The 27,836-nt window shown below is 47.7% G+C and overlaps 1 protein-coding gene across 1 annotated transcript in view; it reads left to right on the top strand.

Moving 5' to 3' along the window:
* nup155 (nucleoporin 155) overlaps window positions 1-27,836 on the top strand; it is a 425,601-nt gene that overhangs the window by 290,307 nt on the left and 107,458 nt on the right. The window contains exons 21-23 of the mRNA XM_078215282.1: window positions 6,369-6,484; window positions 7,811-7,908; window positions 16,146-16,279. Coding sequence (XP_078071408.1) covers window positions 6,369-6,484; window positions 7,811-7,908; window positions 16,146-16,279 — 348 coding nt within the window. The remainder of the gene's footprint in view (window positions 1-6,368; window positions 6,485-7,810; window positions 7,909-16,145; window positions 16,280-27,836) is intronic.

Below are 27,836 nucleotides of genomic sequence, written 5' to 3'. Positions count from 1 at the left end.
AACAGAACAAAGAACAAGAACAAAGAAAATTACAGCACAGGAACAGGCCCTTCGGCCCTCCAAGCCTGCACCGACCATGCTGCCCGACTTACTGCTACTCTTTTGGGGACCATATCCTCTATTCCCATCTCATTCATGTACTTGTCAAGACGCCCCTTAAAAGCCACTACCATATCCGCTTCCGCTTCCACTTCCTCTCCCGGCAAAGAGTTCCAGGCATCCACCACTCTCTGTGTAAAAAATTTGCCTCGTACATTTCTTTTAAAACTTGCCCCTCGCACCTTAAGCCTATGCCCTCTAGTAATTGACTCTTCCACCCTGGGAAAAAGCTTCTGGCTATCCACTCTGTCCATGCCTCTCATAATCTTGTAGACTTCTATCAGGTCTCCCCTCAACCTCTGACGCTCCAGTGAGAACAAACCAAGTTTCTCCATCCTCTCCTCATAGCTAATGCCCTCCATACTAGGCAACATCCTGGTAAATCTTTTCTGTACCCTTTCCAAAGCCTCCACAGCCATCTGGTACTGTGGCGACCAGAATTGAACACGATATTCCAAGTGCGGCCTAACTAAGGTTCTATAAAGCTGCAACATGACTTGCCAATTTTTAAACTCAATGCCCCGGCCGATGAAGCATGCCGTATGCCCTCTTGACTACCGTCTCCACCTGCATTGCCGCTTTCAGTGACCTGTGTACCTGTACACCCAGATCCCTTTGCCTGTCAATACTCTTAAGGGTTCTGCCATTTATTGTATATTTCCTATCTGTATTAGACCTTCCAAAATACATTACCTCACATTTGTCCGAATTAAACTCCATCTGCCATCTCTCCGTCCAAGTCTCCAACTGATCTTTTTCCTGCTGTATCCTCTAATGGTCCTCATCGCTATCCACAATGGTCCTCATCGCTATCCGAAGTGCGGTGTAAGCTCCTCTCCAATGAACAGAGCTCAACCAAGTGCCTCTGGTGGACAGTGCTGTCCCTAACGTCCGGGGACATTGCTCGACCAAGTCCCTCTGTGTTGGTCAGAACTGCTCTGCCCAGTGACTAGTGCTGGACAAGCCCCTTTATCTAGTCTATACCTTTATTCAAGAAAGGAGGGAAACAGAAAGGAAACTTCTATATAGGCCAATCAGTCTAATATCCGTCAAATGGAAATTCCTAAAATTCGTTATTACAGAGGTTATGGCAGGAGATACTTAGAAAATCATAATGGAATCAGGCAAAGTCAACATGGATTTGTGAAATGGAAATTAACTCATTTGTTAGCGTGAGAGGAGATTCACCAGGATGCTGCCTGGAATGGAGCAATAAGATCCAGCAGAGGCGGCAGAGAGACTTCACCGAGGAGCATTCTGGTAGAAGTCACCGCAGTCACCCTGACTGTATAGTGGGTAGAGGAAGAACTGGTGTCAAGGAGCAGTTAAACAGAATCACAGAATACGACAGTGCAGAAGAGCCTCTTCAGCCCATCGAGTCCACACTGAGGCATGAAAGATCCTGACCTGCCCACCTAATCCCACTTGCCAGCACTTGGCCCATAGCCCTGAATGTTATGGCGGTGCCAAGTACTCATCCAGGCACTTTTTAAAGGATGTGAGGCATCCCACCTCCACCACCCTCCCAGGCAGTGCTATCCAGACCATCACCACCCTCTGGGTAAAAATGTTTTTCCTCAAATCCCCCAAACCTCCCACCCCTCACTTTTAACTTATATCGCCTCGCAACTGACCCTTCAACTAAGGGGAACAGCCGCTCCTTATCCACCTTGTCCATGCCCCTCATAATCTTGAACACCTCAATCAGGTTGCCCCCTCAGTCTTCTCTGCTCCAGAGAAAACAACCCAAGTCTATCCAACCATCCAACCTCTCTTTATAAGTTAAATATTCCATCCCAGGCAACATCCTGGTGAATCCCTTCTGCACCCCTTCCAGTGCGATCACGTCCTTCCTATAATGTGGCGACCAGAACTGCACACACTACTCCAGCTGTGGCCTTACCAAAGTTCTATACAACTCCATCATGACCATTCTGCTTTTGTAATCTATACTCTGATTTATAAAGGCGAGTGTGCCATATGCCTTTTTCACCACCCTATTAACCTGCCTTTCCGCCTTCAGAGATCTATAGACAAACACGCCAAGATCCCTTTTGTTCTTCAGAACTTCCCAGTGTCAGACCTTTCATAGTATACTTCGGTGTCAAATTACTCCTTCCAAAATGTATCACCTCACACTTTTCAGGGTTAAATTCCATCTGCCACTTATCCACCCATTTGACCATCTTGTCTATATCTTCCTGTAACCCAAGCCACTCAGCCTCACTGTTATCCACCCGGCCAATCTTTGTGTCATTGGCAAACTTACTGATCCTACCCCCCACGTGGCATCTATGTCATTTATATAAATGGCGAACAATAGGGGGCCCAGCACGGATCCCTGTGGTATGCCACTGTTCACTGGCCTCCAGTCACTGAAGCAGCGGCCTGTCATCACCCTGTGTCTCCTACCGCTAAGCCAATTATGAATCCACCTTGTCAGATCACCCTGTAACTCATGTGCATTCGCCTTCTTAATAAGCCTCCCATGTTTTACTTTGTCAAAGGCTTTGCTGAAATCCATGTAAACTGCACTATCCATATCCTCATCCACACACTTGGTTACATGCTCAAAAAAATTCAAAACCAGAAACACTGCATTAGTGTTTCCCTCCCTCCCTCCTCCTCTAACCAAAAAGAAAGCACTGTGAGGAGGACAAGCTAAGTAAAAGTAAGGTGTGGTCTTGCCCTGGTGCAGTAGTAGAGGACATGAGGGAAAGAGCTGATTGGTAAGTAGAAATGTCAGCTAAGTACTTCATAATTTTATCACTTGTAGTCTCAGGTAATTTCTGTGGTTTATATTTTGTAAAGGTTATATTCGGTAGTAACGAGCAACAGGAAAGAAAGGCCCAAGAGAATTGGATATAATCTGAAACAAAACATCTTTCAAAGGTTTAACTTAAAGGGGTAAGACATGACAGGAGAGCTCCAAGCTATGGTCTGCTCTTCGTGCTCCATGTGGGAGGCCTAGAATGTTTCCAGTGCCCAGGGCCAGCATGTGTGCAGGAAGTGTCTCCAGCTGCAGCTCCTGGAAGCCTGTGTTTCAGAGCTGCAGTAGCGGCTGGGGACACTGTGGAGCATCCGCGAGGCGGAGAGTACCGTGGATAGCATGTATAGGGTGATGGTAACACCGCAAGCTCAGACTCCACAGGCAAGAAAGGAATGGGTGACCACCAGGCAGAGCAAAAGAGCTAGGCAGGCAGTGCAGGAATCTTGTGTGGCCGCAAATGGGACTCCAGGATGGTGTGTTACCTCCCTGATGCTCGGGTCAAGGATGTCTCAGAGCGGCTGCAGGACATTCTGAAGGGGGAAGGCGAACAGCCAATGGTTGTAGTACACGTTGGTACAAATGACACAGGTAAAAAAAGGAATGAAGTCCTAAAGGCAGAATATAAGGAGCTAGGAAGCAAGCTGGAAAATACAAACAACAAAGAAAATTCCAGCACATGAACAGGCCCTCGGTCCTCCAAGCCTGGGAGGGTTTGAAGTAATATGACAGGCGGGTGCGGATCTTTTCAAGGATTTGAAGCAGGGGAATTAAGAACAGGAGGAGAAGACAGTAAGGAGAATAAGGAAAGTGATAGGAAGATAAATCAAGGGCCAGAGTCAGATAAGGACAGAGTAAACAAAAAATAGTAGGAAAGGGAAAAGAAATGTTAAAAGTGCACACTTTAAAGTTTTGTACCTGAATGCTCGGAGCAAACTGGATGAATTAGTTGCGCAGCTAGATGTAAAGGGGTGTGATATAGTTAGCATTACGGAGATGTGGCTCCAAGGTGAGCAAGGATGGGAACCAAACATCGAGGGCTCTTCAGTGTTTAGGAAGGGCAGACAGAAAGGAAAAGGTGGTGGAGTTGCATTGTTGATTAATGATGATATTGATACGATATTGAGGAAAGGTATTAGCATAGATGATGTGGGTCGAGTTAAGAAACAGCAAGGGGCAAAAAACATTGGTGGGGATGGTATACAGACCACCAAATTGTAGTGGTAATGTTGGGAAAAGCATTAGACAGGAAATCAGAGATGCGTGTGCTGAAGGAACATCTGTGATAATGGGCGACTTTAATCTGCATATAGATTGGGTGAGTCAAATTAGTCACTGTACAATGGAGGAGGAATTTATCGAGTGTATATGGGGTGGTTTTCTGAGCAATACATTGAGGAAACAACAAGGGAATAGGCCATCTTGGACTGGGTGTTGTACAGTGTGAAAGGATTATTTGGCAATTAGTTATGAGAGAACCCTTGGGGACGAGTCACCATAATATGGTAGAATTCTTTGTCAAGGTGGATAGTGATGTCGTTGATTCTGAGACCAGGGTCCTGAATCTGAATAAAGGTAACTATGATGGTAGGAGGCATGAATTGGCCATGATGGACTGGGAAAGATTACTGAAAGGAAAGATAGTGGACAGGCAATGGCAGGCATTTGAACAATGAATAGGTGAATTCCAGAAGTTGTTTATTCCTGTTTGGTGCAAGAGTGGTAAGGAAGTTTTGGCCAAACCATGGCTTACAAGGGAAATTAGAGATGGTATCAGATTCAAGGAAGAAACATACAAATTGGCAAGAAAAAGCGATAGGCTTGAGGATTGGGAGCAGTTTAAAATTCAGCAAAGGAGGACCAAGGGATTGATTAAAAAGGGAAAAATAGAGTAAGCGAGCAGGAAACATAAAAATTGACTGTAAAAGTTTTGATAGATATGTAAAGAGCAAAAGATTTTGAAAAATGAATGCAGACCCCTTACAGTCAGAAATGGGAGAATTCATAACGGGGAATATAGAAATAGTCGAGGAATTAAGTTCATACTTTGCTTCAGTCTTCACAAAGGAAGACATGAATAATGTACCAGAAGTGCTGAGAGAAACATGCTTTAGTGAGGAGTTGTAGGAAATCAGCATTAGTAGAGAAATGGTTTTGGGGGTAATTTTTTTTAAATTCGTGGGACATGGGTGTCGCTGACTGGCCAGCATTTATTGCCCATCCCTGGTTGCCCTTGAGAAGGTGGTGGTGAGCTGCCTTCTTGAATCGCTGCAATCCATTTGTTGTGGGTTGACCCACAATGCCGTTAGGGAGGGAATTCCAGGATTTTGACCCAGCGACTGCGAAGGGATGGCGATATATTTCCAAGCCAGGATGGTGAGTGGCTTGGAGGGAAACTTGCAGGTGGTGGTATTCCCATGTTTCTGCTGCCCTTGTCCTTCTAGATGGAAGTGGTCGTGGATTTGGAAGATGCTGTCTAAGGATCTTTGGTGAATTGCTGCAGTGCATTTGTAGATAATACACACTGCTGCTACTGAGTATTGATGGTGGAGGGACTGGATGTTTGTACATGTGGTGCGAATCAAGTGGGCTACTTTGTCCTGGATGGTGTCAAGCTTCTTGAGTTGTTGTTGGAGCTGCACCCATCCAGGCAAGTGGGGAGTATTCCACCACACTCCTGACTTGTGCCTTGTAGATGGTGGACAGGCTTTGGGGAGTCAGGAGGTGAGTTACTCGCCGCAGTATTCTCAGCCTCTGACCTGCTCTTGTAGCCACTGTGTTTATGTGGCAAGTCCAGTTCAGTTTCTGGTCAATGGTAACCGCGAGAATGTTGACAGTGGGAGAATTTAGTAATGGTAACACCATTGAATGTCACGGGGCGGTGGTTAGAGTGTCTCTTATTGGTGATGGTCATTGGCTGGCATTTTTGTGGCGTGTAAGTTAATTGTCAGCCCAAGCCTGGGTATTGTCCAGATCTTATTACATTTGAACATGGACTGCTTCCGTATCTGAGGAGTCGCAAACGGGGATGAACATTGTGCAATCATCGGTGAACATCCCCACTTCTGATCTTGTGATGGAGGGCAGGTCATTGAAGCAGCTGAAGATTGTTGGGCCTAGGACACAACCCTGAGTGACTTCATAGAAAGCGGAGGAGGTTGGGTCATTGAATTTGTTCAAGGCTGCGTTAGATCGATTTTTGAGAGTCAAGGGTTATTAGGGCAGAGAGGAAAGTGGAATTAAGACCGTAATCAGGTCAGCCATGATTTTGTCAAATGGAGCAGACTCGGAGGGCCCACTGCAGCTCCTAAATCCTATGTTCCCTTGACCAGTCGTAGACCAGGCTCCTCTGGCCAGACCGAAAAACTCTCTGTCCAGTGGTCAGTGCTGAACTGTGTTCCCCTGCCTGGTGGCCAGGGCTGTCATACTTCACAACTATGGTTATTTTTTGGATATGAGTTTGTGGATTTGGTGGTGCTAGTTTATTTATTATCCTTTGCAGTTTGAGAGCAGCGTTGCTGTGAAGGTTCTGGCCAACATTCTGCTGGAACTCAATGGATTGCGAGAATTCCTTGATAGAAACTCTCAATTTGGATCCGGAACTCTAGGAAATGCAAGGTAAGATTAACAGGTGGGAAAGGCCATTTAACACTGATGAACCTTGTACCTCACATACAGAGAGGGACCACTGGCATTCTCGGGTCAATGCGGAATGCCGCTAGCACTGCCGGGTCAGTGCGGGACACTGCTAGCACTGTCGGGTCAGTGCGGGACACCGCTAGCGCTGTCGGGTCAGTGCAGACACCGCTAGCGCTGCCGGGTCAGTGCGGGACACCGCTAGCGCTGTCGGGTCAGTGCGGGACACCGCTAGCGCTGTCGGGTCAGTGCAGACACCGCTAGCGCTGCCGGGTCAGTGCGGGACACCGCTAGCGCTGCCGGGTCAGTGCGGGACACCGCTAGCGCTGTCGGGTCAGTGCGGGACACCGCTAGCGCTGCCGGGTCAGTGCGGGACACCGCTAGCGCTGTCGGGTCAGTGCAGACACCGCTAGCGCTGTCGGGTCAGTGTGAGACACCGCTAGCGCTGCCGGGTCAGTGCGGGACACCGCTAGCGCTGTCGGGTCAGTGCGGGACACCGCTAGCGCTGTCGGGTCAGTGTGGGACACCGCTGGCGCTGTCGGGTCAGTGCAGACACTGCTAGCGCTGTCGGGTCAGTGCGGGACACCGCTAGCGCTGTCGGGTCAGTGCAGACACCGCTGGCGCTGTCGGGTCAGTGCGGGACACCGCTAGCGCTGTCGGGTCAGTGCGGGGCACCGCTAGCGCTGTCGGGTCAGTGCAGACATCGCTAGCGCTGTCGGGTCAGTGCGGGGCACCGCTAGCGCTGTCGGGTCAGTGCAGGACATCGCTAGCGCTGTCGGGTCAGTGCGGGACACCGCTAGCGCTGTCGGGTCAGTGTGAGACACCGCTAGCGCTGTCGGGTCAGTGCAGACACCGTTAGCGCTGTCGGGTCAGTGCAGTCACCGCTAGCGCTGTCGGGTCAGTGTGAGACACCGCTAGCGCTGTCGGGTCAGTGCGGGACACCGCTAGCGCTGTCGGGTCAGTGCGGGACACCGCTAGCGCTGTCGGGTCAGTGCGGGACACCGTTAGCGCTGTCGGGTCAGTGTGAGACACCGCTAGCGCTGTCGGGTCAGTGCGGGACACCGCTAGCGCTGTCGGGTCAGTGCAGGACACCGCTAGCGCTGTCGGGTCAGTGCGAGACACCGCTAGCGCTGTCGAGTCAGTGTGAGACATCACTGGTGCTGTCGAGTCAGTGCGGGACACCGCGAGCACTGTCGCGTCAGTGTGGAACGCACGGTCAGTGAGGGAATCCCATGCTGTCCAGTCAGTGAGAGATGTCCTGTACTGAATGAAATTGTTTTTGAACTGAGTGCTTCCTTATTTTTCCAGTTTTAGTGCTTCCAATGTACCACAGAGACTGCTGGGTTTCATTCGCCCTGATGGAGGCTCACAGCAAGTTCAACAAGAGCTACAAAGGAAATACCACAGTAAGCAGTTTACACACAACTAGAATCATTGAATTGTTCGAGAGTAAAGAAAGGCCATGCAGCTTGTGGTGTTTGTGCTCACTGTCAGAGGAACAAATTCACCTTGTACCACTCCCCCTACCTCATCCCTGTACAATGCAAATTCTTCCTCCTTCAATTCCTCTTGAGTGCCTCGATTGAATCTGCCTCCACCACATTCTCATGCAGCGCATTCCAGTTTCCAGCCACTTGTTACATGAAATAGTTTTCCCTCATCACCCTTGTTTTTTTTCAACTGCATTAAATCCGTGTTCGATGACTTTGATTCTTCCACCAATGGGAAAAATTTCTCCCTCTCTACTCTGTCCAGATCCCTCATGGCTTTGAATACCTCTGTCTAATCTCCTCTCAACCTTTCCCAATTTTGCCAATCTGTCTGTGTAACTGAAGTTCCTTGTCCCTGACACATTCTCAGAAATCATTTCTGTAATCTCTCTCTCTCTAATGCCTTCACATCCTTACCAAAGTGTGGTGCCCAGAACTGGACACAAGACTCCAGTTGAGGCTGAGCTCTGGTTTTATACGGGTTTAACACAATTTCTTTGCTTTGTATTTTTTGGAGGACAGCCAATGTTGTTCCATTGTTTAAGAAGGGCAGCAGGGATAATCCAGGAAGTTAGGCTGCACTTGGAATATAGTGTTGAATTCTGGTCGCCACACTACCAGAAGGATGTGGAGGCTTTGGAGAGGGTACAGAAAAGATTTACCAGGATGTTGCCTGGTATGGAGGGCATTAGCTATGAGGAGAAGTTGGAGAAACTTGGTTTGTTCTCATTGGAGCGACGGAAGTTGAGGGGAGAGTTGATAGAAGTCTACAAGATTATGAGGGCCATGGACAGAGTGGATAGTCATAAGCTTTTTCCCAGAATGGAAGAGTCAATTACTAGGGGGCATAGGTTTACGGTGCGAGGGGCCAGGTTTAAAGGACATGTACGAGGCAAGTTTTTTACACAGAGGGTGGTGGGCGCCTGGAACCTGCTGCCGGGGGAGATAGTGGAAGCAGATGCAGTGAGTTTTAAGGGCCGTCTTGACAAATACATGAAAAGGATGGGAATAGAGGGATATGGTCCCCGGAAGGGTAAGGGGTTTTAGTTCAGTCAGGCAGCATAGTCGATGCAGCCTTGGAGGGCTGTAATTTTCTTTGTTCTTTGGTATTATATTATTTGGTATTATTTGGTGAGCCTTACGTCAGTGGTAGGGAAATTATTGGAAAAGATTCTTAGGGACAGGACCTCGTCACATTTGGAAATAAATGGACTTATTCGTGATAGACAGCATGGTTTTGTGACAGGGAGGCCATGCCTCACTAACTTCATCGAGTTTTTTGAGGAAGTGACAAAGATGATAGATGTGGGAAAGGCAATGGATGTTGTATACATGGACTTCAGTAAAGCCTTTGACACAGTACCTCACGGTAGACTGGTATGAAAGGTGAAGTCAGAGGTTTACAGCATGGAAACAAGCCCTTCGGCCCAACTTGTCCATGCCACCCATTTTTTTAAAACCCCTAAGCTAATCCCAATTGCCTGCATTTGGCCCATATCCCCCTATACCCATCTTACCCATATAATTATCTATATGCTTTTTAAAAGACAACATTGTATCACCTCCACTACTACCTCTGGCAACTTGTTCCAGACACTCACCACCTTCTGTGTGAAAAAATTGTCCCTCTGGACACTTTTGTATTTCTCCCCTCTCACCTTAAACCTATGCCCTCTAGTTTTAGACTCCCCTACCTTTGGGAAAAGATATTGACTATCTAGCTGATCTGAACCCCTCATTATTTTATAGACCTCGATAAGATCACCCGTCAAGCCTCCCACACTCCAGAGAAAAAAGTCCTAGCCTATCCAAGCTCTCCTTATAACTCAAACCATCAAGTCCCGGTAGCATCCTAGTCAATCTTTTCTGCACTCTTTCGAGTTTAATAATATCCTTTCTATAATAGGGTGACCAGAACTGCACAAAGTATTCCAAGTGTGGCCTTACCAATGTCTTGTACAATTTCAACAAGACGTCCCAATTCCTGTATTCTCTGATCCTGCAAGTCACACGGGATCAGAGGAGAGCTGGCAAGACGAATACAGAACTGGGTTGGTCATAGAAGATAGAGGGTAGCAGTGGAGGGTGCTTTTCTGAGTGGAAGGCTGTGACTAGCAGTGTTCCACAGGGATCAGTTCTGGGACCTTTGTTGTTCGTAGTATATATAAATGATTTGCAGGAAAATAGCTGGTCTAATTAGTAAGTTCACAGATGACACAAAAATTGGTGGAGTTGCGGATAGTGAAGAGGATTGTCAGAGGATACAGCAAGATATAGACCGGTTGGAGACTTGGGTGGAGAAATGGCAAATGGAGCTTAATCTGGACAAGCGTAAGATGATGCATTTTGGAAGGCCCAATGCATGTAGGAATTATACAGTAAATGGTAGAACCCTTCGGAGTATTGACATAGAACAAAGAACAGTACAGCACAGGAAACAGGCCCTTCGGCCCTCCAAGCCTGTGCCGCTCCTTGGTCCAACTCGACCAATCGTTTGTATCCCTCCATTCCCAGGCTGCTCATGTGACTATCCAGGTAAGTCTTAAACGATGTCAGCGTGCCTGCCTCCACCACCCTACTTGGCAGCGCATTCCAGGCCCCCACCACCCTCTGTGTAAAAAACATCCCTCTGATATCTGAGTTATACTTCGCCCCTCTCACCTTGAGCCCGTGACCCCTTGTGAACGTCACTTCTGATCTGGGAAAAAGCTTCCCACCGTTCACCCTATCTATCCCCTTCATAATCTTGTACACCTCTATTAGATCTCCCCTCATTCTCCGTCTTTCCAGGGAGAACAACCCCAGTTTACCCAATCTCTCCTCATAGCTAAGACCCTCCATACCAGGCAACATCCTGGTAAACCTTCTCTGCACTCTCTCTAACGCCTCCACATCCTTCTGGTAGTGCGGCGACCAGAACTGGACGCAGTACTCCAAATGTGGCCTAACCAGCGTTCTATACAGCTGCATCATCAGACTCCAGCTTTTATACTCTATACCCCGTCCTATAAAGGCAAGCATACCATATGCGTTCTTCACCACCTTCTCCACCTGTGTTGCCACCTTCAAGGATTTGTGGACTTGCACACCTAGGTCCCTCTGTGTTTCTATACTCCTGATGACTCTGCCATTTATTGTATAACTCCTCCCTACATTATTTCTTCCAAAATGCATCACTTCGCATTTATCCGGATTAAACTCCATCTGCCACCTCTCCGCCCAATTTTCCAGCCTATCTATATCCTGCTGTATTGCCCGACAATGCTCTTCGCTATCCGCAAGTCCAGCCATCTTCGTGTCATCTGCAAACTTGCTGATTACACCAGTTACACCTTCTTCCAAATCATTTATATATATATCACAAATAGCAGAGGCCCCAGTACAGAGCCCTGCGGAACACCACTGGTCACAGACCTCCAGCCGGAAAAAGACCCTTCGACCACTACCCTCTGTCTCCTATGGCCAAGCCAGTTCTCCACCCATCTAGCCACTTCTCCTTGTATCCCATGAGCCTTAACCTTTTTAACCATGCGGAGAGATTTGGGCATACATGTCCACCGATCACTGAAAGTGGCAACACAGGTGGATAAGGTCATCAAGAAGGCATACGGCATGCTTGCCTTCATTGGTCAGGGCATTGAGTATAAAAATTGGCGGGTCATGCTGCAGCTGTACAGAACCTTAGTTAGGCCTCATTTAGAATATTGTGTACAATTCTGGTCATCACCCCACCAGAAGGAGGTGGATGCTTTGGAAAGGGTGCAGAAGAGGTTTACCAGAATGTTTCCTGGTCTGGAGGGTGTTAGCTATGAGGAGGGGTTGGATAAACTCGGTTTGTTCTCACTGGAACGACAAAGGTTGAGGAGTGACCTGAAAGAGGTCTACAAGATTATGAGTGACATGGACAGAGTGGATAGTCAGATGCTTTTTCCTGGGATAGAAAAATCAAGTCCTTGGGGAAATAGGTTTAAGGTACGTGGGGAAAAGTTTAGAGGAGATAGAAACATAGAAAACTACAGCACAAAACAGGTCCTTCGGCCCCACAAGTTGTGCCGAACATATCCCTACCTTTTAGGCCTACCTATAACCCTCCATCCTATTACGTCCTATGTACTCATCCAGGAGTCTCTTAAAAGACCCTATTGAGTTTGCCTCCACCACCACTGTCGGCAGCCGATTCCACTCGCCCACCACCCTCTGTGTGAAAAACTTCCCCCTAACATCTCCCCTGTACCTACACCCCAGCACCCTAAACCTGTGTCCTCTCGTAGCAGATGTGCGAGGCAAGTTTTTTACACAGAGGGTGGTGAATGTCTGGAGCGTGCTGCCCGGGGAGGTGGTGGGAGCAAGTACGATAGCGGCATTTAAGGGGCAACTGGATGAGTATATGAATAGGGTGGGAATGGAAGGATACGGACTCCGTAAGTGCATACGGTTTTAGTTTAGGCAGGTATCGTGATCGGCGCAAGCTTGGAGGGCCTGTTCCTGTGCTGTACTTTCTTTGTTCTTTATTCTATGCCTCGTTTGATGAAGCCCAGGACACTGTCCGCTTTATTAAGCACTCTCACCTTCTCCAGTCATATTCAATGACTTGTGCACATACAAACCCAGGTCCATCTGCTCCTGCACTCCCCACCCCCCTTCCCCCCTCCTTTAGAATTGTACCCTCCATAAGAACATGAGAATGAGGAGCAGGAGTCATAGAGGTTTACAGCATGAACGTAGGCCATTCAGCCCCTCGAGCCTGCTCCACCATTCAATATAATCATAGCTGATCTTGGCTTGGCCTCAACTCCAACTTCCTGCCTGTTCCCATAACTCTTCATCCCGTCAGTATTAAAAACTCATCTATCTCCTCAAATTTGTTTTGTGTTCCGGCGTCCACTGCACTCTGAGGGAGAGAATTCCACAGATTCACCACTCTGAGTGAAGTAATTCCTTCTTATTTCTGTTTTAAATCAGCCACCCCTTAGCCAAAAAATATGGTCTCTTGTTCTAGAATGTCCAACAAAGGGAAACACCCGATCTGTGTTGATCCTCTCAATCCCCTTTAGCATCTTACATACCTCAATCAGATCTCCTCTCACCTTTCTAAACTCCAGTGAGTAGAGGCCTAACCTGCTCAGTCTCTCTTCGTAAGACAAGCCCTTTATTCCTGGAACCAATTTAATGAACTGTCTCTGAATAGCCACACATCAATTCCAAATTTTGAGTCCATCTTGGACAAAGAAGAAGTGCATGGAGAAGACTGGCCAATGGACAAGCTCAGGGTGCAGAGTTAGCCTCAATGTTGTTCAATATATACACAAAATGACTGCCAACAACCACATCCCATCCGCTCTACAAACTAAGTAGTGAAATGCGTACAGGAAGGTTCTTTGGAACAATATGTAGATAGCCCGATTAGAGAGGGGGCTATACTGGACCTAGTACGGGGGAATGCGCCCGGTCAGGTCTTCAAAGTTTCGAAAGGGGAACATGTGGCAAATAGTGACCACAATTCTGTTAGCTTTAGGATAGTGATGGAAAAGGATGAGTGGTGTCCCAAGAGTAAGGTGTTGGATTGGGGAAGGCTAACTTTAGTGGGATTAGGCAGAAATTGGCAGCTGTTGATTGGACTCCCACATGATCTGGCATGTGGGAGTCTTTTAAGGAACAGTTGTTAGGGCTGCAGGATAGGCATGTGCCTGTCAAAAAGAAGGATAGGATTCGAGAACCGTGGATAACCAGGGAAATTGAGGGATTGGTCAAAAAGAAAAGAGTGCCGTACGTTAGGTCCAGGCAGCTAAAAACGGAGGAAGCTCTGGAGGAATACAAAGAAAGTAGGAAAGAACTCAAACGAGGAATTAGAAGGGCAAAAAGGAGTCACGAAATGTCCTTGGCAGACAGGATTAAGGAGAATCCCAAGGCATTTTATTCATACGTTAGGAACAAAAGGGTTGTCAGGGAAAAAATCGGACCTCTCAGGGACAAAAGTGGGGAATAATGCGTAGAGCCTAAAGAAGTAGGGGAGATCCTAAATGAATACTTTGCGTCGGTATTCACAAAGGAGAGGGATGTGTTGACTGGGAGTGTCTCGGAGGGGAGTGTTGAACCGTTAAAGAAAATCTCCATTACAAGGGAGGAAGTGTTAGGTTTCTTAGTGAATATAAAGACTGATAAATCCCCAGGGCCTGATGGAATCTATCCCAGGCTGCTCAGGGAGACGAGAGATGAAATCGCTGGGCCTCTGACGCAAATCTTTGTCTCGTCACTGGACACAGGTGAGGTCCCAGAGGATTGGAGGATAGCTAATGTGGTCCCATTATTTAAGAAGGATAGGAAGGATAACCCGGGAAATTATAGGCCGGTGAGCTTGATGTCCGTGGTCGGGAAGTTGTTGGAGAGGATTCTTAGAGATAGGATGTATGCGCATTTAGAAAGGAATAAACTCATTAACGATAGTCAGCATGGTTTTGTGAGAGGGAGGTCCTGCCTCACTAACCTGGTGGAGTTTTTTGAAGAAGTGACTAGAATGGTTGACGAGGGAAGGGCCGTGGATGTCGTCTATATGGACTTTAGTAAAGCGTTTGACACAGTCCCTCATGGTAGGTTGGTGCAAAGGGTTGGATCTCATGGGATAAAGGGGGAGGTGGCTAGATGAGTGGAGAACTGGCTTGGTCACAGAAGACAGAGGGTGGTAGTGGAAGGGTCTTTTTCCGGCTGGAGGCCTGTGACTAGTGGTGTTCCGCAGGCCTCTGTATTGGGACCTCTGCTGTTTGTGATTTTTATAAACGATCTGGAAGAAGGTGTAACTAGGGTGATCAGTAAGTTTGCGGACGACACGAAAATGGCTGGACTTGCAGATAGTGAGGAACATCGTCAGAGGTTACAGAAGGATATAGATAGGCTGGAAATTTGGGCAAAGAAATGGCAGATGGAGTTCAATCCAGACAAATGCGAAGTGATGCATTTTGGTAGAACTAACGTAGCGGGGAGCTATACGATAAATGGCAGGACCATAAAGGGTGTAGATATGCAGAGGGACCTGGGTGTTCAAGTCCACAGATCCTTGAAGGTGACGTCACAGGTGGAGAAGGTAGTGAAGAAGGCATACGGCATGCTTGCCTTTATAGGACGGGGAATAGAGTATAAAAGTTGGGGTCTGATGTTGCAGTTGTATAGAACATTGGTTCGGCCGCATTTGGAATACTGCGCCCAGTTCTGGTCGCCACACTACCAGAAGGACGTGGAGGCTTAAAGAGAGTGCAGAGGAGGTTTACCAGGATGTTGCCTGGTATGGAAGGGCTTAGTTATGAGGAGAGATTGGGTAAACTGGGGTTGTCCTCACTGGAAAGACAGAGGATGAGGGGTGACCTAATAGAGGTGTATAAAATTATGAAAGGCATAGATAGGGTGAACGGTGGGAAGCTTTTTCCCAGGTCGGTGGTGACGTTCACATGGGGTCATAGGTTCCAGGTGAGGGGGGGGGGGAGGTTTAACACGGATATCAGAAGGACGTATTTTACACAGCGGGTGGTGGGGGCCTGGAATGCGCTGCCGGACAAGGTGGTGGAGGCAGACACACTGGGAACGTTTAAGACTTATCTAGATAGCCACATGAACGGAGTGGCAATGGAGGGATACAAAAGAATGGTCTAGTTTGGACCAGGGAGCGGCACGGGCTTGGGGGGGCCGAAGGGCCCCTTCCTGTGCTGTATTGTTCTTTAAGTAAAATTGCTTAGCTCTCGGAATTTGCATTCACTGAATAAATTAAAAAATCCCAAGACAATCCCACCGGTCTTTCCCTATAACCCTGTATCAATGCCCAAACTAATCCCACTCTTCCCATAGCCCTGTATCAATCCCCAAACTAATCCCATTGCCCTGTATCAATCCCCAGACTAATCCCACTGCCCCGCTCTCTCCCCAAAGCCCTGTATCAATAATTAATTTCATTATTCCACAAGTGCAAAAACTGTGATATCAGAAATTGGGAGAATATGTTGTTCAGTTTTATGAAATGCTACATGGAGGTTGGGGACACAGCGTTCCAAAATCTCAAATATGTTCCTCATATTGGTGTACATATGCAAAGCCGTACTGTGCAGTATGTTAAAGTTTTAATGGCCTTGGGCCCTGCCTCAGTACTAACTTGTTGCTTTCTCCCCCAGCCGAAGCACAGGCCTATGAGAAACTGTCATTGCAGGGTATACAGCAGCTACTCCATTCCACCTGTCAGACCCTGGCTTTGTGGAAGCTACTGTGTGATCACCAGTTCAGCATAGTCATCGCAGATTTACAGAAGGTACCTTTTTAACTTATTCATGGAATGCGGTAACCATATACAAGGTCAACCCTTGTTGCCCTTGGTGATGGGTCACTTTGTTCAACTGCTACGGCCCATGTTGTGTAGGTATACCGAGAGTGCTACTAGGGAGTTCCATGATTTTTACCTAGATACAGTGAAGGAAAAGCGATGTCTTTCCAAGTCCAGATGGTGTGTGACTTGTAGAAAAACGTGCAGGTGTTGGGTGTTCCCATTTGTTTTGTTGTCTTTGACTTCCAGATAGTAGCGGAAGTGGGTTTGGAAGCTGGCATCATAGGTGATTTGACGAGTTGTTACTAGAACATAGAACAGAGAAAAAATACAGCACAAACAGGCCCTTCGGCCCACAAGTTGCGCCGGCCATGTCCCTACCTACCTAGGCTTATATATAGGCTGACCTATAACCCTCAATCCTATTAAGTCTCATGTACTCATCCAGAAGTCTCTTAAAAGACCCTATCGAGTTTGCCTCCACCACCATTGACTGCAGTCGATTCCACTCACGCACCACCCTCTGAGTGAAAAACTTACCCCTGACATCTCCTCTGTACCTACTCCCCAGCACCTTAAACCTGTGTCCTCTCGTAGCAGCCATTTCAGCCCTGGGAAAATGCCTCCGAGAACGGCACAGTAGCACAGTGGTTAGCACTGCTGCTTCACAATTCCAGGGACATGGGTTCGATTGCCGGCTTGGGTCACTGTCTGTGTGGAGTTTGCACATTCTCCTCATGTCTGCGTGGGTTTCCTCCGGGTGCTCCAGTTTAAGAACAAAGAACAGTACAGCACAGGAAACAGGCCCTTCGGCCCTCCAAGCCTGTGCCGCTCTTTAGTCCAACTAGACCAGTCATTTGTATCCCTCCATTCCCAGACTGCCCATGTGACAATCCAGGTAAGTCTTAAACGATGCCAGCGTGTCTGCCTCCACCACCCTACTTGGCAGCGCATTCCAGGCCCCTACCACTCTCTGTGTAAAAAACGTCCCTCTGATATCTGAGTTATATCTCGCCCCTCTGATCTTGAGCCTGTGACCCCTCGTGATCGTCACCTCCGACCTGGGAAAAAGCTTCCCACTGTTCATCCTATCTATACCCTTCATAATTTTGTTCACCTCTATTAGGTCTCCCCTCATTCTCCGTCTTTCCAGGGAGAATAAGCCCAGTTTACCCAATCTCTCCTCATAGCTAAGATCCTCCATACCAGGCAACATCCTGGTAAACCCTCTCTGCACTCTCTCTAAAGCCTCCACGTCCTTCTGGTAGTGCGGCGACCAGAACTGGACGCAGTACTCCAAATGTGGCCTAACCAGCGTTCTATACAGCTGCAACATCAGACTCCAGCTTTTATACTCTATACCCCGTCCTATAAAGGCAAGCATACCATATGCCTTCTTCACCGCCTTCTCCACCTGTGCTGCCACCTTCAAGGATTTGTGGACTTGCACACTTAGGTCCCTCTGTGTTTCTATACTCTTGATGGCTCTGCCATTTATTGTATAACTCCCCCCTACATTAGTTCTTCCAAAATGCATAACTTCGCATTTATCTGTTTTCCTCCCACAGTCCAAAGATGTACGGGTTAGGTTGATTGGCCATGCTAAAAATTGCCCCTTAGAGTCCTGAGATGCGTAGGTTAGAGGGATTAGCGGGTAAATATGTCGGGATATGGGGGTCGGGCCTGGGTGGTATTGTGGTCGGTGCAGACTCGATGGGCCGAATGGCTTCCTTCTGCACTGTAGGGTTTCTATGATTCTATGAATCCACCCGATCTATACCTCTCAACATCTTGTACACCTCTATCAGGTCACACCTCATCCTTCGTCTCGCCAAGGAGAAAAGACCAAGCTCCCTCAACCTATCCTCATAAAGCATGCCAATCAATCCAGGCAACATCCTTGTAAATCTTCTTTGCACCCTTTCAATCATTTCCACGTCCCTCCTGTAATGAGGCGACCAGAACTGAGCACAGTACTCCAAGTGGGGTCTGACGAGGGTATTATAAAGATGCATCATTATCTCCCGACTCCTAAACTCAATCCCTCGATTGATGAAGGTCAGCACACCATACCACCTCCTCTACCTGTGAGGTCGATTTAAGAGTCCTATGGACCCGGACCCCAAAGTCCTTCTGATCCTCTACACTGCTAAGAGTCTTACCCTTGATATTATACTCCTCCATCCCATTTGACCTGCCAAAATGGACCACTACACATTTATCCGGGTTGAAGTCCATCTGCCACTTCTCCGCCCAGTCTTGCATCCTATCTATGTCGCGCTGCAGCTTCTGACATCCCTCCAACCTATCCACAACACCATCAACCTTCGTGTCGTCGGCAGACTTACCAACCCATCCCTCCACTTCCTCATCCAGGTCATTTATGAAAATGACAAACAGCAAGGGTCCCAGAACAGATCCCTGGGGCACTCCACTGGCGACCGACCTCCATTCAGAAAAAGACCCATCTACAACCACTCTCTGCCTTCTGCTGGCAAGCCAGTTCTGAATCCACAAGACAACAGCCCCTTGGATCCCATGCCCTCTCACTTTCTCGAGAAGTCTTGCATGGGGGACTTTATCGAACACCTTGTTGAAGTCCATGTAAACCACATCTACTGCTTTTCCTTCGTCAATGTGTTTAGTCACATTTTCAAAGAACTCCACCAGGCTCGTAAGGCACGATTTGCCTTTGACAAAGCTGTGCTGACTACTTTTGAGCATACTAAACTTCTCTAAATGTTCATAAATCCTGTCCCTCAGGCTCTTCTCCATCAACTTACCAACCACTGAGGTTAGACTCAGTGGTCGGTAATTTCCTGGGCTGTCCCTATTCCCTTTCTTGAATATAGGAACCACATCCGCAATCTTCCAATCCTCCGGAACCTCTCCTGTCTCCATCGACGACGCAAAGATCATCGCCAGAGGCTCTGCAATCTCTTCCCTCACCTCCCACAGTAACCTGGGGCACATCCCATCCGGTCCCGGCGACTTATCTATCTTGATGCTATTCAAAATTTCCAACACATCCTCTTTCTTAATGTCCACATACTCAATCTTTTCAGTCCGCCTCAATCCTGTAGTACAATCACCCAGGTCTTTTTCCACCTTGAATACCGAGGTAAAATATTCATTGTCAACGTGGGCAAGTGCGAGGTCGTACACTTTGGAAAAAAGAATAGAGGCATGGACTATTTTCTAAACGGTGACAAAATTCATAATGCTAAAGTGCAAAGGGACTTGGGAGTCCTAGTCCAGGATTCTCTAAAGGTAAACTTGCAGGTTGAGTCCGTAATTAAGAAAGCAAATGTAATGTTGTCATTTATCTCAAGAGGCTTGGAATACAAAAGCAGGGATGTACTTCTGAGGCTTTATAAAGCACTGGTTAGGCCCCATTTGGAGTACTGTGAGGAATTTTGGGCCCCACACCTCAGGAAGGACATACTGGCACTGGAGCGGGTCCAGCGGAGATTCACACGGATGATCCCAGGAATGGTAGGCCTGACATACGATGAACGTCTGAGGATCGTGGGATTATATTCATTGGAGTTTAGGAGGTTGAGGGGAGATCTGATAGAAACTTACAAGATAATGAACGGCTTAGATAGGATGGACGTAGGGAAGTTGTTTCCATTAGCAGGGGAGACTAGGACGCGGGGGCACAGCCTTAGAATAAAAGGGAGTCACTTTAGAACAGAGATGAGGAGAAATTTCTTCAGCCAGAGAGTGGTGGGTCTGTGGAATTCATTGCCACAGAGGGCTGTGGAGGCCGAGACGTTGAGCGTCTTCAAGACAGAAATTGATAAATTCTTGATTTCTCGAGGAATTAAGGGCTATGGGGAGAGAGCGGGTAAATGGAGTTGAAATCAACCATGATTGAATGGTGGAGTGGACTCGATGGGCCGAATGGCCTTACTTCCACTCCTATGTCTTATGGTCTTAAGCACCTCTGCTATTTCTTCCGGTTCTGTACAGACTTTCTCACCGTCACCTTTTATAGGTCCTATTCCTTCACATCTCATCCTTTTACTCTTCATATATTTATAGAATGCCTTAGGGTTCTCCTTAATCTTATCTGCCAAGGCCTTCTCGTGACCCCTTCTGGCTCTCCTAATTTCTTTCTTAAGTCCCTTCCGACAAGCCGTTTACTCATCTAGATCCCTATCATCGCCTAGCTCTCTGAACCTTTTGTACGCTTTCCTTTTCTTTTTGACTAGATTCAGCGCAGCTTTCGTGCACCACGGTTCCCGTAACCTACCAATACCTCCCTGTCTCATTGGAACATTGTCATGCAGAACTCCAGACAAACATTCCTTGAAAATCTGCCACCTTACTTCGGTACTTTTCCTCGAGAATGCATCCTTCCAGTTTCCGCCTCTAATCTCCTGCCAGATGGCTTCATATTTCCCCTTACTCCAGATAAACACTTTCTTAGAACATAGAACAGTACAGCACAGAACAGGCCCTTCGGCCCACGATGTTGTGCCGAGCTTTATCTGAAACCAAGATCAAGCTATTCCACTCCCTATCATCCTGGTGTGCTCCATGTGCCTATCCAATAACCGCTTAAATGTTTCTAAAGTGTCTGACTCCACTATCACTGCAGGCAGTCCATTCCACACCCCAACCACTCTCTGCGTAAAGAACCTACCTCTGATATCCGTCCTGTATCTCCCACCACGAACCCTATAGTTATGCCCCCTTGTAATAGCTCCATCCACCCGAGGAAATAGTCTTTGAACGTTCACTCTATCTATCCCCTTCATCATTTTATACACTTAGCTTGCCTAATCCTATCTCTTTCCAATGCTAGCGTAAAGAAGATAGAATTATGATCACTATCCCCAAGATGCTCCCCCACTGAGAGATCCGACACCTGTCCGGGCTCATTAGCCAGTACCAGATCGAGTACAGCCTTTCCTCTTGTAGGCTTATCCACATGCTGTGTCAGGAAATCCTCCTGAACACACCTAACAAACTCCTCCCCATCCAAATCCCTTACCCTAGGGATATTCCAATCGATGTTTGGGAAATTAAAGTCTCCCATCACGACAACCCTGTTTTTACTACAGCTCTCCAGGATCTGTCTCTCTCCTCCCCCCCCCCCCCCCCTGTGAAGGGGCACATCCACCGGGGTGCTCTCTATCACCCGAGCTTTCCCCTTTCTGCCTCCCGTGGCCCTGGTGTGACCACCTGCTGATAGCTCCTGTCTATCACCTCCTCATTTTCCCTAACCAGACGAAGATCCTCGAGCTGCAGTTCCAGTTCTCTAACACGGTCCCTTAGGAACCGCAGTTCGACACACCCATCACAGATATGGACGTCCGGGAGACCAGGAGTCTCCAGGACCTCCCACATCCTACATTGGGAACAACAGACTGGCCTCACACTCATAATTTCCCTTCTTATTTCAAGGAACACAGAGAAACGTACTTAAGAATTAAACTTACCCCGCCACTCCACTGCCCGCTGGATACTGCGGCCTGCTTTTTAAACCTCCCACGCGCTTTTAAAAAAACTAAATGCCTTTCCAGGTCGCTCCGTGGGCGGCCTACTTCCGCTTTTCAAATTTAAACGACTACAACAAGAAACCCCGCAAAGAAGTAAGTAAAAATAATCAATTTCTTACCCCTTTAGCTGAACTCACAAATCACTCCTCTGTCCTTTGCTCCGGTGGAACAATTACTGTGCATCTTGTGCATGGTACTCGATGCTGCCAAGTGCATCGATGCTGCGAGGTTTAAGGTGCAGGGGGAAGTGCTGATCAAGCAGACCACTCTGTCCTGGATGGTAGAGTACAGATCATACTCAACATACTCCAATTCTGGTTGCCACACTACCAGAAGGACGTGGAGGCTTTGGAGAGAGTACAGCAAAGGTTATAGAGTCATAGAGGTTTACAGCATGGAAACAGGCCCTTCGGCCCAACTTGTCCATGCCGCCCTTTTTTTTTAAAACCCCTAAGCTAACCCCAATTGCCCGCATTTGGCCCATATCCCTCTATACCCATCGTACCCATGTAACTATCCAAATGTTTTTTAAAAGACAAAATTGTACCCGCCTCTACTACGACCTCTGGCAGCTTGTTCCAGATACTCACCACCCTCTGTGTGAAAAAATTGCCCCTCTGGACACTTCTGTATCTCTCCCCTCTCACCTTAAACCTATGCCCTCCAGTTTTAGACTCCCCTACCTTTGGGAAAAGATATTAACTATCTACTTTGTCTATGCCCCTCATTATTTTATAGACCTCTATAAGGTCACCCCTCAGCCTCCTACGCTCCAGAGAAAAATGTCCCAGTCTATTCAGCCTCTCCTTATAACTCAATCCATCAAGTCCCGGTAGCATCCTAGTAAACCTTTTCTGCACTCTTTCTAGTTTAATAAGATCCTTTCTATAATAGGGTGACTAGAATTGCACACAGTATTCCAAGTGTGGCCTTACCAATGTCTTGTACAACTTCAACAAGACATCCCAACTCCTGTGTTCAATGTTCTGACCGATGAAACCAAGCATGCCGAATGCCTTCTTCACCACTCTGTCCACCTGTGACTCCACTTTCAAGGAGCTATGAACATGTACCCCGAGATCTCTTTGTTCTGTAACTCTCCCCAATGCCCTACCATTAACTGAGTAAGTTCTGCCCTGTTTCAATCTACCAAAATGCATTACCTCGCATTTGTCTAAATTAAACTCCATCTGCCATTCGTCAGCCCACTGGCCCAATTGATCAAGATCCTGCTGCAATTGGAGATACCTTCCCCACTGTCCACCATGCCACCAATCTTGGTGTCATCTGCAAACTGACTAACCATGCCCCCTATATTCTCATCCAAATCATTAATATAAATGACAAATACCAGTGGACCCAGCACTGATCCCTGAGGCACACCACTGGTCACAGGCCTCCAGTTTGAAATACAACTCTCGACAACCACCCTCTGGCTTCTGTCATTTTGTATCCAAACAAAGGTTTACCAGGAGGCTGCCTGGTATGGAGGGTATTAGCTATAAGGAGAGATTGAATAAACTGGGGTTGTTCTCCCTGGAAAGACGGAGGCTGAGGGAAGGCGTGAAAGAAGTTTATAAAATTATGAGTGATAAAGATAGGGTGAACAGTTGGAAGCTTTTTCCCAGGGCAGAAACGACAATTACAAGGGGGCACAAGTTCAGAGATGTACTGGGGATGTTTTTTACACAGAGGGTGGTGGGGGCCTGGAATGCACTGCCAAGTGAGGTGGTTGAGGCAGTAACGTTAGCCACATTTACGACTTACCTTGATAGACATATGAACAAATGGGCAATAGAGGGATATAAGCGGTTGGTTAGATAGGACAACGTGATCGGCGAAGGCTTGGTGGGCCGAAGGGCCCGTTCCTGTGCTGTACTGTTCTTTGTACTAATACTATCTTTAATTTGCCTTGTTAGCCATTTTTTGGCCACAATTCCCTTTCCACTCTTGCACCAAATAGGAATAAACAACTTCTGGAGTTCACCTATTTGTTCTTTAAATGCCCCCCATTGCCTGTCCGCTGTCTTTCCTTTCAGTAATGTTTCCCAGTCCATCATGGCCAATTCATGCCTCATACCATCATAGTTACCTGGAGGCAGGAGTGCTGGTGAGAGATTGATTGAATTATTTATTTATTTAATTAGTCAGCTAGTGTGTGTTTTTTTTTTTGGCCTTTACTTTTGTAGTAGTATTTTTCTTAAGTTTAAAGTGAAAACCGGAAGTGGGCTGCTAAGGAGTCTGGGAAGGGTTCTTTAAGCGTGCGAAGTATAAAAGGTAGGCTGCAGTATACAGCGGGCAGTGTCGGGAGCGGGCAGTGGAGTGTGTGGGAAGCTGAGTGAGAGCTATAAGGGCTTTGGCTCACAGGGCTTAGGCAGAAAGGGCAAGCAGGGGTGAGTTTAATTCATTTTTGCTGTTTCTACCTGGTACTGGCAAGGTGTCTAGAGGGGATGGGTGTGCAGGCAGTGCTATGTTCCTCTTGCACTATGTTTGAGGTGAGGGACGGCGACAGTATCCCTGCTGATTACATCTGTGGGAAGTGCACACATCTGCAGCTCCTCCAAAACCGTGTTAGGGAACTGGAGCTGGAGTTGGATGAACTTAGGATCATTAGGGACGCAGAGGTGGCCATAGACAGAAGCTTTAGGAATACAGTTACTCCGAGGAATGAAAACAGATGGGTGACGGTGAGAGGGGCTGGGAGGAAGCATTCCGTGCAGGGATCCCCTGTGGTCGTCCCCTTAGCAACAAGTATTCCGCTTTGGATACGGCTGAGGGGGATGACATACCAGTGGTGAGCCGCAGTGAGAGGATCTCTAGCACTCTGTCCGTCGCTCGGGAGGGTAAGGGGCAGAGCGGGAGGGCAATAGTTATTGGGGACTCGTTAGTTAGAGGGATAGATAGGAGGTTCTGTGTCAGCAAGAGAGACTCACGGATGGTATGTTGCCTACCGGATGCCAAGGTCCGTGACGTCTCAGACCGTGTTTTCCGGATTCTGAAGGGGGAGGGGAAACAGTCACAAGCCGTGGTACACATTGGTACCAACGACATAGGTAAGAGAAGGGACGGGGATTTAAAGCATGGTTTTGTAAGAGGGAGGTCGTGCCTCACAAATTTGGTGGAGTTTTTTGCGGAAGTGACAAAAACGGTTGACGAAGGAAGGGCCGTGGATGTCGTCTATATGGATTTCAGTAAGGCATTTGACAAAGTCCCACATGGCAGGTTGGTTAAGAAGGTTAAGGCTCATGGGATACAAGGAGAAGTGGCTAGATGGGTGGAGAACTGGCTTGGCCATAGGAGACAGATGATAGTGGTCGAAGGGTCTTTTTCCGGCTGGAGGTCTGTGACCAGTGGTGTTCCGCAGGGCTCTGTACTGGGACCTCTGCTATTTGTGATATATATAAATGATTTGGAAGAAGGTGTAACTGGTGTAATCAGCAAGTTTGCGGATGACACGAAGATGGCTGGACTTGCGGATAGCGAAGAGCATTGTCGGGCAATACAGCAGGATATAGATAGGCTGGAAAATTGGGCGGAGAGGTGGCAGATGGAGTTTAATCCGGATAAATGCGAAGTGATGCATTTTGGAAGAAATAATGTAGGGAGGAGTTATACAATAAATGGCAGAGTCATCAGGAGTATAGAAACACAGAGGGACCTAGGTGTGCAAGTCCACAAATCCTTGAAGGTGGGAACACAGGTGGAGAAGGTGGTGAAGAAGGCATATGGTATGCTTGCCTTTATAGGACGGGGTATAGAGTATAAAAGCTGGAGTCTGATGATGCAGCTGTATAGAACGCTGGTTAGGCCACATTTGGAGTACTGCGTCCAGTTCTGGTCGCCGCACTACCAGAAGGACGTGGAGACGTTAGAGAGAATGCAGAGAAGGTTTACCAGGATGTTGCCTGGTATGGAGGGTCTTAGCTATGAGGAGAGATTGGGTAGACTGGGGTTGTTCTCCTTGGAAAGACGGAGAATGAGGGGAGATCTAACAGAGGTGTACAAGATTATGAAGGGTATAGATAGGGTGAACAGTGGGAAGCTTTTTCCCAGGTTGGAGGTGACGATCACGAGGGGTCACGGGCTCAAGGTGAGAGGAGCGAAGTATAACTCAGATATCAGAGGGACGCTTTTTACACAGAGGGTGGTGGGGGCCTGGAATGCGCTGCCAAATAGGGTGGTGGAGGCAGGCACGCTGACATCGTTTAAGACTTAGCTGGATAGTCACATGAGCAGCCTGGGAATGGAGGGATACAAACGATTGGTCTAGTTGGACCAAGGAGCGGCACAGGCTTGGAGGGCCGAAGGGCCTGTTTCCTGTGCTGTACTGTTCTTTGTTCTGGAGCTGGGCTGGAAGCTGAGACCTAAGACAAAACATGTGGTCATCTCTGGTACGTTGCCGGTGCCACGTGATAGCGAGTTGAGGAACAGAGAGAGAGTGCAGTTAAACATGTGGTTGCAGGGATGGTGTAGGAGGGAGGGTTTCAGATACGTGGATAATTGGAACACATTCTGGGGAAGGTGGGACCTGTACAAACAGGACGGGGTGCACCTGAACCAGAGGGGCACCAATATCCTGGGAGGGAAATTTGATACGGCTCTTCAGGGGGGTTTAAACTAATTTGTCAGGGGAGTGGGAAAAGGAGTTGTAGTCCAGAAGTCAGTGAGGATGGTGAGGTATTGGGCAAGGTATCAGGGTCAAGGGTGGGTACCGGTAGACAGGCAGGTGGGTTGAAGTGTGTCTACCTCAATGCCAGGAGCATCCAGAACAAGGTAGATGAATTGGTACTTGGGACTACGATGTTGTGGCCATTACGGAGACGTGGGTAGAACAAGGACAGGAATGGTTGTTGGACGTTCCGGGGTATAGATGTTTCAGTAAGTGTCGGGAAGCTGGTAAAAGAGGTGGAGGAGTGGCATTGTTAATCAAGGATAGTTTAACGGCTGCGGAAAGGCACTTGGAGGGGGATCTGCACACTGAGGTAATATGGGCTGAGGTTATAAATAGGAAGGGAGCGGTCACGTTGTTAGGAGTTTACTACAGGCCCCCAAATAGTAATGGAGATGTGGAGGAAGAAATTGCTAAGCAGATTATGGATATGTGTGGGGGTCACAGGGTAGTTGTCATGGGGGACTTTAACTTTCCAAATATTGATTGGAACCTTTGTAGGTCAAATAGTTCGGATGGGGCAGTTTTTGTGCAGTGTGTGCAGGAGGGTTTCCTGACACAATATTGTGGATAGGCCGACAAGAGGTGAGGCCACATTGGATTTGGTACTGGGAAATGAACCGGGCCAAGTGTTAGATTTGGTTGTGGGAGAGCACTTTGGAGATAGTGACCACAATTCGGTGTCTTTTGTTATTGCAATGGAGAGGGATAGGGCCGTACGGCAGGGCAAGGTTTACAATTGGGGGAGAAGTAATTATGATGCGATTAGGCAAGAATTAGGGGGCATAAGTTGGGAACAGAAACTGTCGGGGAAAGGAACTAATGAAAAGTGGAACTTTTTCAAGGAACAAATACTGGGTGTCCTTGATAGGTATGTCCCTGTCAGGCAGGGAGGAAATGGCCGAGTGAGGGAACCATGGTTCACGAAAGAGGTGGAATGTCTTGTGAAAAGGAAGAGGGAAGCTTATGTAGGGATGAGGAAACCAGGTTCAGATGGCTCGATTGAGGGTTACAAGTTAGCAAGGAACGAGCTCAAAAAGGGGCTTAGGAGAGCTAGGAGGGGACATGAGAAGTCCTTGGCGGGTCAGATCAAGGAAAACCCCAAGGCTTTTTACTCTTATGTGAGGAATAAAAGAATGACCAGGGTGAGGTTAGGGCCGGTCAAGGACAGTAGTGGGAACTTGTGTATGGAATCAGTAGAGATAGGCGAGGTGATGAATGAATACTTTTCTTCAGTGTTCACCAAGGAGAGGGGCCATGTTTTTCAGGAAGAGAAGGTGTTACAGGCTAATAGGCTGGAGGAAATAGATGTTCGGAGGGAGGATGTATTGGCAGTTTTGAATAAACTGAAGGTCGATAAGTCCCC

This window comes from Mustelus asterias, chromosome 6 (genome assembly GCF_964213995.1).
Source record: "Mustelus asterias chromosome 6, sMusAst1.hap1.1, whole genome shotgun sequence".
NCBI classification, from domain to species: domain Eukaryota; kingdom Metazoa; phylum Chordata; class Chondrichthyes; order Carcharhiniformes; family Triakidae; genus Mustelus; species Mustelus asterias.
This window is presented reverse-complemented; position numbering and strand designations above follow the sequence as displayed.